This window comes from Python bivittatus, unplaced genomic scaffold, assembly GCF_059951505.1.
Source record: "Python bivittatus isolate LINGU-HERP-01145 unplaced genomic scaffold, Pbiv_v1 ctg000020_np1212, whole genome shotgun sequence".
NCBI classification, from domain to species: Eukaryota; Metazoa; Chordata; class Lepidosauria; order Squamata; family Pythonidae; genus Python; species Python bivittatus.
In genome coordinates this window covers 13,511,054-13,525,423 of record NW_028277030.1, presented here as the reverse complement: position 1 = coordinate 13,525,423, position 14,370 = coordinate 13,511,054, and the positions used below count along the sequence as shown (strand labels likewise).

The 14,370-nt window shown below is 41.1% G+C and overlaps 1 protein-coding gene across 2 annotated transcripts in view; it reads right to left on the bottom strand.

The window, feature by feature from the left end:
* Positions 1-14,370, bottom strand: part of JAG1 (jagged canonical Notch ligand 1) — a 54,154-nt gene that overhangs the window by 34,779 nt on the left and 5,005 nt on the right. For both annotated transcript variants that reach the window (XM_088134549.1, XM_007426803.4), the window contains exon 3: positions 4,887-4,938. In XM_088134549.1, coding sequence (XP_087990675.1) covers positions 4,887-4,938 — 52 coding nt within the window. The remainder of the gene's footprint in view (positions 1-4,886; positions 4,939-14,370) is intronic.

Sequence of the window (14,370 nt, the reverse complement as noted above, 5' to 3'; positions counted from 1 at the left end):
AGCATTATCCTATCACATCTTCAATGTCTAAATCAATCCTCAAGGCCTTCTTTAAGCATCTAACAGTATCCAGAAAGTGGAATGCATTTTTTTTAAAACAAAACCAATCTTCTTAGGAGACCTCAACAGTTTTAGATAGATTTGCATCCACTTGGATTTACAGATTATAGAGATCAGGGTAGGGAGAACCAGCCAGTACGTCATCTTCAAAATGCCTTCCTAAGAGCTGCTTAAATTGTTAGGAAATATACTGACAATATCTAACACCACTCAGAATACATTCCCTTCAACTGTTAGTTGACTTGCTCATTCCAACAAGATTCTAGAAGCCTGTAATTTTCATATTTATCACCTCAGCCTCATTTAGGAAGAACTCCTGACAACTCTTGTTGTGGGGCTGATGTGTCCTTTGAAAGGAGATCTTCAAGATATGCTCCAAGGGAAGAATGCCCAATGCTATAGGTTCAAGTGCTAACAGAGTACCATCCAATGGCCTTTCCTAGCTATCTTCAGATCCAGTCTTTTACAGTCTAGTACATCAGGATGTGTTGGATTGCAACTCCCAGAATTCCTATCCAACATGGCCAATGGGATTTGTAATCCAAATCTCAGTATAGACACTGCAGCTGATTTTCTAGCAGGCATCAGACTGCCTATCCTTTTAGTACATTTGACAGCTCCCATCTGAAGGTCTGAAAAAAAGTACTTTAAATTATCATACATCTGCCTTCAGAGAAAGAACCAATAAAATACCTACTTGTGAATCATAGCTATTCCATACCTGCATCTAATCTTATTCTTCAAGAATAGGCTCTTCATGTGCCATGTCTGGAAAGCATATCAAGGGAACAGAGAGAAAGATTTCTATTTGTTCTTTTGAGATCCTGGAATTTACACAAATTCAAGATTTGCCTAGACTTGAATAAGATAATATTTGTTGTGGAGGGCTGCTGAATTAATGCCTACTTGTGAGCTTCTCAGAAAGCTTCAACTGGACACTATTAGAAACAAGATGCTAGACTAGACAGCTATCTTCCAGATGTATTAGACTACTTCTTCCAGTAACCAATGCCAATTACTGCCTATGCTAGATTGAAGTGCTGAGAGCTGAAACATTAATGGGGAAGTCCACTCTTTAATCTGATATTAATAGGGCTTCTGGACTTTAGCTTTAGGGAACAGCATTCTAAACTTTTCAACAGAATATTTAGTTCTTCAATTAACAAAAGTGAATTTGTTATCCAGTCTAAATTTTGTTTCTCCAAAAGCAATTTAAAATGCTTCAGTTACATAAATTAATCTATCCTATTCTTTTAAAACACATGTAAATTATGAACCAATGCCATTATTGTATTCTAATCTATTCATCAGAAAGTTCTGTGAGACCTAATAAAATTTTGTACTAGCAGATAAACAATATAATATTGAAAGGAGGAAGTTCTCATTGCATAGTCACTGATGTGATCAATTATGCAATACCAGATCTATTGCAAGTTTACTCATGAATAAGTGCAAAGCTCCATCTGAACTTGGTCAAACATGCTTTTCAGAAAAAAGTATTTTAAGTAACTTTTTGCGGGTGAACAACTTTGCTTCCAGAACGTTCGAACAAATAAAGGATTCATTGTGAAGCTTCAGACATTCTGTTTCATGAAATAAAGATGAGATCTATTCAAAGTAGAGATAGTACAAGATGCAGAATGAAAAGAATTGGGCTTTTCCAGCAAACAAGAGCTTCTTTCAAATGCAGACTTTCTCCAATAGAGCCAATGTGGCAACACCTGTATAAGAGTTACTTTTCTTTCATACGTTGTTTATGCTGAGGCCAATTCTGTATTTTCTAATTTCAGGGTCCACAAAATGCACTTGCTTCTGTAAGGAAAGTGTTCTTGGTCCTCTCCTTGTAATACAGAAGATAACGTCAAATGCATGATGAACCTTTCACCATAGTAAGGTATACCTTGAGTATTAGCAAGCAAGTTCTCTCTGGAGGAGTGTTTTCATAAGAATTTGGGGAGAGGAAGACCAAGGCTGCATAGGTAGAAATGAGAAGCAGTCCTACACAATGAATTCACTGTTAAACTGCTTTCCTCCTCCCTCCAAAAGGGAGTTTGTATTATTTTTATATTTATCAATTCATATATGGTAGTTTCTATGCAGAGTTATGTAAATTTCAAAAAAGAGAGCAAACACAGTTGTAGTAAAGTAGTTAACTGGAAACATTTCACTCTGACGCTACTAGGTGTTCTTAGAAAAGGCATTATCACCCACCAACTACAGTTATACGAGATAATAACAATTCCTAAACTCAGTTTTCTCTCAAGATTGAAAAGAAGTACCTTAAAAATTTCATACCCATTAGGAAAGCTGTTTGGTGAAATGGAAGTGTATGTACTCTGGCTGAATCACTTTGATGTAATCTATGTTTAGCAATGGAGCTGGCTATAACCAGCCGTCTGAAAAAGCTGAATATTATCTTGGAAAGGGGGATCCCAAGAAGAACTTCAATCCAACCTCAGTGCTAACAGTGAGACGAGGCACACGCATGACTTAAAAGTGTATGCTGGTGGTGGTGGACATGTGCCTAAATCAGCAAGAATTAGTCATTTGCTTCTGTCTCCAAACCAAGATGCAACAATGATAGCAAGCTTCTGAATACCACGTTGCCTCAAATATGAAGGAAGGATTTCCAAAACTTCCCCTCTTCCTTGAACCAGATTTGCTATCCCTGGAAAGCCAGAATGGTTGCAGATGTTGTTCATTCTATCTTTGCAATGTATCTGTCACCTATTTAGGTGACATATATGCTACCAATGTTCCCCTACTCCATCCATAGGACTTCACCTGAGTTTCATGACATAGCATCATGCTGTGGACCAAATGAAAACATACTCATAAAGTGCTAAGCACATGAGATAAACATTGTACAGAAGCAATGTGCACAGAGAAAAGTACCATAATGACAACAGACTCTTATAAATGAATCAGCACTTGTGAGTTTACCAGGGAAAAGGAGGATTGTGCAGGAGCATTTCTCTAAAAGAAAACTAGGAGGACACATACAGTTTCAGTGCTACCTCACTCATGAATTCAGATATGCTTATAAACTGGGATCTTCTGGAGGTTTTGCCAACTTCATTCCTGGATGGTTAGAGTTCCACTGAGAAATGGAATAGTGAGTGGCTAGTGATCAGCATTCGCAATCCCGTATGTCAGAATGACTGAACCAATGCTCCAGTTGCTTATGTCAAGCTTAGATAGTGCTGGGGGATTCTTTTGGCTTCAGTGGTCAAAGGATATGCCTGAGTTTCCTGGGCTTTGTCCACTGTCTACTTCCAATGACAAGGGACAGACAACTGAGTAGGCTTTCACAACATGCTTGATCTTGATTGTTAGTTATGCTTAACTCTTCATGGCAGACAGCCTTTTATGCCTTACTCAAGGGAGTTTCAGATATGTTCCTTCCCTCCCCCCATTCTTTCTCAGATCTCCCACCTGAGATCAAAGGCTTTGTCTTTGTCCAGATTCCTATTCACTTTGCTGGAGAAAGCCTGACATTCCTACCTCATTATCTCTTGGCTTCTATTTCTGCCACTTAGGTCCCAATAAACCTAGCCTCTGCTAGTAGCTTCATCCCTAGGGAAAACAGATACTTTCAGGTGGTACATCTGTAAGTTTCTGTCATGGCAGGAACAGGACAGCTGGAGAAGAATTTACATTCCAGACCAAGTTGTAAGTTACATTCAAAGGTAAGGCTGGTAGAAGACACTCAGTTTTCCTTCTTCATTGGCAAGATACTCACTTCAAGAATCCCACTCTCAGGAAAACAGGCCATTTAGGGGAAGTAATTACTGATTTCTCAGGGAACAGGATTTCTGGATTCAGGGGCTCTGCTACTGCCCCACAATACCTACTTGCTAGTTGTTCTCCCTGTCTGCTCTTTTTACTTCCTAAATATTTAAAGTATCTATCCTGTTCTTTGTCCCTGCTTCCTCTTCTGACTTCATTTTCTCTATCTCCCTCCTTTTCTCCAAAGTTTTATTAAGACTATCACTAAGGTTCCAGATCCCAGCTCTTCCTCTCTGCTAGTATAGCTGCCTCTTCAGGCAGGCAGGCTGGCTAGCAAATGGTGATGTCACAGCTCAGTGTTACCATCCACAGTTGTCCTAGCAAGGATCTTCAGTGCCAGTGGGGCAAACTGAGTCAATCAATCCCAGTAGACTCCCACAAGAACTTTCTATATTTGCTTCAAAATCTCTTCAGTTTGCCTAAAATGGAATATCCTGAAGAATTTTCTGTCTCATTTTCCTTACTAACACTCATTACAAGCCATGTAACAATAGACCAGAAGTCCAGATGTGCTTCTCCTGGCAAATAAATTCTCTCCCTAATACAGCAGGTTTCTTCTCATTCAACCTAGGACCACCGTGGGAAGGAAAAAAAAATCCTTCCATTGTTGCAGCAATATGTCTATCAGAAATGTAAATTTCAGAATAATCACTTAAGGATCTGTCATCCTTTATCTGGTCAATCTAATCATATGGGTATCCTCTAATGATGACCTCACCCAAAATTCTGCCCAAGACTGGAGATATTCTACACTGTCCTCTCTAAGGTGGTGCCCATCAGATGCACTGTGACCACAGCAGGCTGGTTAGGAATTCTGGGAGTTATACTCCCAATACATCTAGAAGGCTCACAGTGGGAGAAGACCAATATACGCCCATCAGCCTTCCCTTTTTCATAAGTGCACACTATTCTGATTAAGAAACACACGGCAACTCTGCCACAACACAGTGAAGGGCTGCATCTTTTGTAATGCCATCATAACTGCTTACTCTCAAGTAATTCCAGAAAAGGAAACAAAAAGGGAAATGCATACTTACTAGCACTGTCATTGCTGTAATCCCAGGCTTCAACCAGTAAAGTGTAGGATCTCTGCAAGATAGGAATAGGGATCAGTCATTTTTGTAAGACACACTTATTCTACTATTGTCCTAAGTTTTATAGAGCACCTTCTGAAAACTGTTGGGCTTCTTCCTTTAAATTGCGTCCTGCCTGTAAGCATAAGTAGTCAATAGATTATAGCTGAAACAAAGGTGGACCTCTTGCAACTGCTTAAGCTGCCTTATCCTTCCTGATTCAAGCAATTTAAGGTGAAAATTTTATTCTTTGTCATCACTAATGCATCTTACATACTTAGGCAGGAAATTACCATCCCTCACCCCTCCAGGGTTCTTGTTGTTATGTTACATAAAACATGCTGCAAGGAAGAAAGCAGCTCTGAGAGAGGAGGATTTAAAAAAAAACATATTTTACAAATATCAATGTTTCCCATTCAGAAAGCCAGGCATGGTTGCTAGAATTGCACTGTCAAGGTTCAGAACCATAATCTCTAGAGATTCAGCTTTTCAGCACCCCTTTGAACACTTTGTCTAGGCAAAGCCATAGCTGCTCCCACAAGGATCAGGTAACGAAAGAAAGGAAAGAGCAGATGAATTTGGAAAGGGAGGGGGAGGGGGAAGAGAGGGAGAAATGTATAAAGCAGCCTTGAAAGAAGGTGGGGGGGGGGGAGAAAAAGTATACTCTCTCCTTGTTCTAAACCAACCTGGAGGAAGATGATAGAAATGGGAGAACTAGTGGCTACTGCATGCTTATAAACTCATTAAGCTACCCGGTGAGATCTAAATGCCAGGAGTCATTGCTGTATACAAGACAAACAGATTTAGGCTGGAAGGATGCCAGCTGTTCTAGCTAAGCCACCTTCTCTTTAACCTTGAATTGAAAAAGAAATTTTAAAAACTCACAGAGCAGAGGGATGTAACCTGGTGCTTCCCCAGATTTTGAACTTTGACTCCCCATCAGTTGTAGTTAAGGTACAGTGGGAGCTGTAACCCAAAACATCTAGAGGGCAGCAGGTATCATCTTCTTCATTTGTCTGTTCTGTACCCAATTATCCTCAGAACTCCACAAAGAATGGTGTGTGAGTCAAAATGCTTAGGTAAGTTGGACTGGAGTGGATAGGCAGTAAATCGGGGAAGATGTCTACTAAGGTTACATTGCCTAAGAGGAACATCTTAAGCAGTGTTACCTATGAAATGAAGGGTACAAGAAGTGCATCCTGTGAAGGCTAAACATTGCTTATTACCCTTGCCAAACTGTAAAATGCCAGGACATCCCTGATTAACACAATAAAATTAACTGGCATACTTGGTTGCCAGGCTCTATTCCAAGCAGTAGAAGCCTTTTAAAATGTCTTTATTAAAAATGACATCCAAATCTCACCGATAGCTAAGACATTTAAATGAGAATCAATCCAAATGACGTGGAAGAGTGAGCAAACATTCAATTCTCCAGAACATTTCTTTAGGTATTATCTCCATGTTGAAAAGTTCTGGATGGATTTTAGATTTTTCTATCCTTATTGGCCATCACAAACTTTTCAATCAAAAGCTCTGGAATCACTGCAGTGGCTATTTAAAGTTTTTGCACTTACAACAAGTAATACAAACTTGGTCCTCACACACACAGACAAAAAAAGCTCATTTCTCACATAACTCTGTGGGCCAACAAATGAAGAGTCTGCCAAATATTAGAGAGACCAGGTGCAACTATTAAATCACCATAGTTTTGAGAAAAGTGGGAGAAGTCAAACAAAACAAAACAAAACATCATTGTAACTCCTAAGGCTTAAATTTGCCTTATGTCTAATGACACTCTGGATTTGCTAGCAATCCACTTATAAGAACGGTGGGAAGGAATGAAAAACTACCTGAAACAAATAGCTTCTCTGAAATAAAACAACCACTGTTGTATACACAAAGCTGACTTTTTCTAAACAAAACCCAAATGAGAATTGCTCTTAACTTTGCTTTGCATTCCGTCTCTGAACGAGAGAAAAAGTTTAGTTTTTCTTCTTCTTTTTTTTTAAAGGTACAGTCTTGGACTGCAGCCTAAATATGCTTCATATTGAAAGCAGACAAGGATTCCATTTCGCTCACTGATAACTGTGGGAAAATGCTTCAAAAAGCAAGCAAAGTTGGGCAAGCAGAGACTTGTGCCCCATCTTGCAATGAATGGCCAATTTCTTTTCTTTTACAGCACTCATATTTCATTATCACCCCATTACAGGCCTTTTTCCTGAGTCACAACTAACCATGAACAATCTAAAAGAGAGAGAGAGAGAGAGACTGAGGTACCTTGTTCATACCATTCCTTCTCCGCCCCCCTTCATCCCAGTGGAAACCCAAGATCCCAACATCAGAATGTAAATACACATTAAACTTCATGGGCAGGCGGTTCTACCTGTCAAGGCACCCTTCTTCCTTGGATTAATTGCAGCAACAGGCTATATCAGTGCACAGAGGCACACAACATGTTAGAGCAAGCTGGAAGCATACCACACAAAAAAACAAAGAGCCAATTATGGCCACTCATGCTACCTCTAGTTAAGAGGATGTTTTCAGTGCTGGCTTGCACAATCATTTCAGAAGATACCCTCCTCAAACAGTTCCTGCTCCCTTTCAGCATTGTTTGCCAGCATGTTTCACCCCAGGGAAAGCAAGGAGAGTATTCGCCACAAGGGCTACTGTTGCTATACTAACCACCACCACGTTTCAATGCTGCTCTAGCAAGTCTTGTTTGTTTGTTTGATTCGAGAGAGTCACTTTCTTGGTACTGTTCTATCCCTTGATTTTTCTTTGATCTGAGAGTGATAGCGGCCCTTTGCAATCCTATCGGGCAAAAGATCTTTAACTGCAGCCCAGATGGAAGAGTTTTGAATGGCAACTCAAGAGCTTGCATGTACTTGGTGAAAGCATGGGAAAATAATTCACCCGGCCTAGTGAGAGTTCTCATTTTTGGACAAATCTTTTACAATTAACACAGATGCCTGACCCCCATGCCCCACGTTTGCTTGGTCTGATCCGTTTTAGTTGTCAAGAGGGAAATCTCCAGCAGCACCCAACTGGAGATTTCTGCTTTAAAAGCCATGCACCACCAAGACATTCGAGAGTTAAGAGGTGTGCATCAATCCCCACTCTATAGATCAACAATTAAGATAGCCAAGGAATGCAGGCATACAGCACAGAGGCTTAATTTTTCCCATGCCATGTCTGACCTTTGCACATCTTTGAATAAATATACCAGTCAGACACAAGGAATTCCACATCTTGAACCTTATCCCATCAAGTCAAGGTACTAGGCAACAAGTAGGCAGGGAGCTGTGAGAGAAAGTCACACCCAGTTCCCTAGTGCAACTCTAACCTTGACCAGCCAGAGACAAAGAGGCCTCCATACAATTACAGGAAAAGAAAACCATGTATGCCTGACATTTAGGCTTGGGAATGGTGAGAAACCCGTGTGGTTTATCCAGAATCAAAACCAAAAAGCAAGCCCCCAAGATATGAACCTTCAGGAGGGAAGGAAGGGGCTCACACTACTGTTTAAAGGCTAGTTCTCATCAAGGAGTCACACCATGTCTGCACACTACCATTTCAGGCTACCGGTAGAGGGTGATGTGATGATTAAATTGCCCCACTAGACACTATCCTATAAATGCCAGGGAGAAGGCAAGGGAAAGACTCCTTTCTACAACTCCTTGTGTTGCAGCATATATTGGGAGAGCATGCAATCAAGCATGTCCATGTCCGAGACACAGTCAGAACCAGGCTTATTGTTGATCACGTTTATGCTGCTAATAAAGGAAGTAAAGCTTAATATGTGTAAAGGCCAGGTATCAAATCCCTTCTTGGTTCTCTTTGCTGAAGTGACTCTGCCCTTCCTGAGCAAACAATCTTTTACCCACTCTACAGTTTGCCAGCCACCCCAATGCAGCCCTTCCATACTGACACTCTTTCAGCAATCAAGAATGCTGTCCACGGCTATCTCTAGTAGGGACATACTAACAGAGGGGACCTGCAACCCTGGTCATTGCCTTAGAAACCCTGCTGTCAGGTCTTGAGAGCAAACAAAGTTGTTACAGAGAAGCTCCGGGTCCTAGTGACAATATGAGCACAATCACCTTTGCCACTATTTTCTTCCATTTTTTAAAAAAATTCTCCAGCCTGGAGATTTCCTAGCGGTTTCTTATCCAATATTCACCAGTACTGACAATGCTTAGCTTCTGATATCAGCCTCCAGCTGCACTGGGCTGTGACTCTGGATCAGCATGAATGTGCAATGTTAATACTTAGAAGTTGTAACCCAAAACTTCTAGAATGTACCCATTACCTACTTCTGATTTACAAATCTTCCTGGGCTTCTGCAGCGTATGACAGTTTGAGTGACAACAGTTTTGATATTTGTTTAAACTGGGGCAGGCCTTTTATGCGCTGGCATCCAATGAAAATGCATACTTGTTAGGTTCCCACGGCCATAAAACTGACCCCTACTTCTTCCCTCCTTAGTTAACTACACACTCCTAACCCAAGTGTATAACCTTAAGAATACAATCAGATTCCCTGGGGTGAGAAAAGCTTACATCAACGGATAAAAGAGGAGGGATTTTTTAAAAAACACCCCAATTCAGAAAAACCTTCCAAACAGGTGCCATTTATTCTCTTTTTCCCCAAAGAGAATTGTTTTGTTCCATTTTGGAAGAGGGGGGGGAGTGATAGTCATGATATAATCAGAAATAATTCAAAGGCACAAGAATGCCTGAGCATTTTAGGCACTTTAAAGTGTTTTAGGAGTGTTTTAGGATGTTCACAGGAAACATCTCCAATGCTGTCTCCTCCCTACCGCCTTTTATAACATGAAACCAAGCCTCCTCCTGAGCCAACTCATCTTAGAGAAATTACATCCCCCCCCCATTTCTAAATTTGGTACATGCCTCTGTGGCCCCGGCTGCATTCCACAAGCCTGGGAAAAGCAGGGACTTGAGTATGACTCTTGCCAACAGTGGTTGTCATTCCCACGCACCTCACCCTTGTTTTGCTTTCCCCCAAATGAGCCAGAATGCCTTACTGTACTTTGTAATACAGATTTTATCTGAAGGTCCCAGGTTCAAGTCTGGCCTCTGCTGGTTGATGCAGCAGAAATGTGAAGCCAATCTTGATATTCCAGCTCATGACAATATTTGCACCTCCGCCCACTCGGAGTGCCTTTTAAGTAGAAAAATGGGATGAACACATTTTATGCAATAAACCATATCACTTGTGCTGTCAAGACCTGGCTCTGCAATGTGTGTTTTTTAAAAAAAAATACCCTTAAACCCAGGCCTTGAGAGAACACTGGCCAATCTTTGCCTTCTCTCAATCTTAATAGGCAAGAATGCTTTCCTTTTATACTTAAAGGGGGTTTACATCTTGTACTCCAGAGTTGTTTTCTTCAACCTCTTTCTGCTGCTTTCCAAAGGGAGTTGGTAGAGGACTGAGGCTTTACAAGTTACTAACAGTGGGTACGAGAATAGGATGGCATGGTGTTGGAGAGAAACTCATTTGATTTCTTTGAACAAAAAAGTATAATGGGATTATTTTTCTTGTCCTAAGGTAGCAGTTCTCATGCCTTTTAAACCACATGTCCACCAGGGTGGGGCAAACTGCACACATGGTCAGCTCTGCTAACCCTAACCCTAACTCCCCCAGCCTTGAAAGAAACAGCAAGGCATAGCAACCATGTCTTGTGTCCCCCTCATTATGGATGCAAACGAGAAAAGGAGAAATGCTAACATGCCTGACAGCATCTAAGAGACAAAAAAGAAATTTACCCCTGCCAAGGCTTTTTGGTGAAGGAAAACTCCACAGTGGAACTGATGCCATTATTCCAGATTAATTTCCTTCCAGTGCCACTTGAAAGACTCACTGCTATCTGACAGGGTAGAGTAAAATAAAAACCACCCATGGTAGGTGCAAAATCCAGATCACCTGGCAACACTTTCCATATACATCTGGCCAGATGGCAGAAGCCAAATCAGTCCATGTAGTTTCCCGGGACCAAGGAGGAGCTCTGTGAGATGCTTCTTTTGTTCTCTGGGTATCTGCTGACAGGTCTTGTGAGCCATCCTTTCCAGAGTCAGGAAAGAGAAAGCAATTGGAGGAGTCTTCTTTTCTCCCCCCATCAACAGCCCTTTGGTAATTATTTGCATTATGAAGAAAAAAGTGGAAGATGTTCTTCTAGTATCTGCAAGGGTCTAAAGAGCCCTGGTGGTTTGTTAGTGGAGGGAAGAGCAATCTGGTTGCAGGACATGAATTAGATGGCTTGAGAAATTTTTGGCCAATACCATCAAGACAAAAGGCTTATATCAGGGGCAAGCGACCTTTATGGCCCTGAGGACCACCCAGGTCCATTTCCACAAGCACCTGAGAATTTGGGCACCTCCCTCTTTCCGCCACTCAACACACTCCCTTTCATCCAAATGGCTTTTGAAATACATATTCAGAGTTTTTCCACCAGCAGCGGAAAATCAGCACTCTGTTTATCGCCAGCAAGCTGATCAGGCTGATCAGTTGCCTGGCAAGGAAAGGAAGGAGGGAACTCCAATTTAACTGGCATTTTTTTCAGCCAAGGACCACACATGGCTTAGCTTTCTTTTCCCAGAGTAACCAAGCAAGCATGCCCAACAAGTCTCAAATCGAAGTACATTCGCTAGATGAGAGCAATTCTCACTTGGTTTCCCTACAACCATGGCCATTGCTCTTTAAAAAAAAAAAAGACATCCTGATTTTAATTTCAATTTTATGTTTTACTGAAAACCAGTCATCTATCTGGGATCTTTGTTTCAGAAAAGAAATGAACATATCTCTGAACATTGTGTGATTTTTAGTTCAAGATCAGCAAAATAATGCAAATACAGAAAGCTTGGAATTTGATAGCCTGCACAGCAAGACTGCCCTAGGCCGCAGCAAGCAGACGGAATATTTTGGAAAAAAATCTTATTGGATGTGGACCATGCTGAGTTGCTCCTTTAGTTCAGTCAGGTTTGCGCACACCCCCCTCCCAGCCCTCTTTGCAGAAGCAGCAAAGATTCCTCCCACTTTTGAGAGAAGCACCCCCCAAAAGTCGACACCTCTCTTCCGCTCCCAGCCAATACCGAAAGGGAAGACATGATGGCTCCTTTGAGTGTGTGTGCTCTGCCTATAATAAACCAAGTCAATCAAGGCTCTGGCAAGGCTGATGGAATAATAATCACTATTATTAGGGATGTGCTGAACTTGCCATTGTGTAAAGCTAGTTCACAGTTTGTCTGAGAGCCAAACTATGCTGAGTCTACTGTTGCTTCCTGTTGCTTGCCCTGTATTAGCATTATTTTTGGACTGGCCCCATTATATTCAATAATCCTCTCTGCAGTCAGCATGGCCACGCTATTGTCACTGGTTAATATTAGCCACTAGTGCTTCTGTCTGGGTGGTCAGGCTACAATTATTCCAAGGACTAAGCTGATGTGCTTTAAAAGAGGTGGGGGGTGGGGGAGAGAGAGAGATCATATAATTTTAGTAAGGCACGGTGGTATCTTGTTTTTAACTGCATTATTTTCTCTGGAGAAAAAGCCTTTATCTGCTGGCCAGGGGGCAGGGCTGAGCTTAAAAAAAAAAGAAAAGAAAACTGATAACCCCATATCTGTTTGCAAGACTGTCTTCTCCCAAGCAGGCCAGGCTGGCAGTGGCTAGTTTAAGCCTCAGCACCAAGATTATTTGCTGTTCTCAGCATCTAGCCTCACTACCTGTTTAAAGCATAGCTTTGATTATTAAATGCACCAGTTACGACAGGGTGACAAGGTTAATAGGCAGAATACCTACCAGCCAGCCAAGCAAAAACTCAGAGTTGCACCCAGTGAGCCTCCAACAGAGAGAAAGAGAGAGACGAAACAGTCGTGGTGGTGGTGTTCTCCACCAGAAGACCATGCAGAATATTGGGGTATTTACTTGAGCTCATTTATCCATTTCACGACATGTTGGACCATTTGCACTGCATGATTCAATTTCTCCAGTGTATCTTACTTTAGCTTTCATTTGGCACCTTCTCAATCCACCCACTTCATTTCCCACTCAATCTCATGCTACAGTAAAGCAGTTAACTCCCAAGTCTAAGTCTTCTAACCTCAGCATGATGAATATAACACCCCGATTGGAACATCACACACCTTTTAAAAGGTTTGCTGCTTTCTTCCTAACAGCAGAGGCTGCTCATCCAAGAGCAAGAGCTGATAGAATTTCAGCCTGATCAGGAGTGTCCCAAAGAATTTACTTACTAGTATGCATTAAGACATAACCTTCACTGATTTTTTAAGAAGGTACCCAAGGGGAAATCAAGAAACAATCTTAAACAGTCCAATCTTCTACAGAATTAGGCTTTCTTAAAAGCTATAGACTTACTCAACTACAGTGGGCCTTTGTTTCTGCTGCACAAGGATCTGGGAATAAACAAATCAGTGCCTGTTTTAAAAAAGCATACATACCAAATTAAACTAATGGGCAAAGGGTACAAAAATATTATAATCAGATTATAAAGCATTACACACTTTGGGTTACCAACCTCACCCAATGAGCTGCAATCCAACACTGATGAAGTGTTTGAAAAGTAACCAACTCCATGCAAACAATTACCTGCTCCACTGTAGCCTCTCATTAAAAATACTTTAAGTATTTTCACATTCCACAGTCTTTCCCACGATGTACTCAGTCCTTTTACTGAATGTAGGTTTGCCCAACACTACTTAATTCTATGCTTGGTGCTGCAAATTTCACTTTCAGAAAGTTACTTTAAGTGGAGTGACTGGTCTTGCAAAGTCTGAATGGGAGAGCATTCACAAGCTCAGAGATAATCTGATAGCTTTTCTTTTTCCTTCCTCCTTAGGTCAGAGACCCTTTGATAGACCAGACAAAAGGCTTTTAGGAGGACTGGCTACAAATAAAAGCCTAGCATAACTCAGCAAAATGATAGTTTTCCTCAACAAGAGATTCTAGAATCTGCTGAAGAAATCTTAGCATCTGCAAACTACTTTTAAGAATCCTCTAAAATAACCAGCTGGCTGCTTCCAAGGCTTTTCCAACCCAAGGGTTTATGCAAACATAAGAAATTTAAAACTTCTATTTTAAATATTTCCAGTGAACCAGCTGAAGTACTTTAGCACTACATTCCAGATCCAACAGGCTGATACACTTTTTACACCAGCAAATTCATCAGGGACCATTTCAAGTTCTGAGGCATATACACTAGAAAAGCCAACAATTCCTGGACATGGTGAGAGGAGGGACTCTCCTCATAACAAGAGGCAAATTTAATGCTCTCCCTCATTTAATAAATAATGGCTGCTTCCTTCAGTGGAACAATGCAGGTCACATACTGGAGATTAATCTATTTATGCGCTGGGTGGAGGTCTTTAAATAAGGGCATTCTAAGGAATAAGAGCTAAGAATAAAGTTAGAGTCT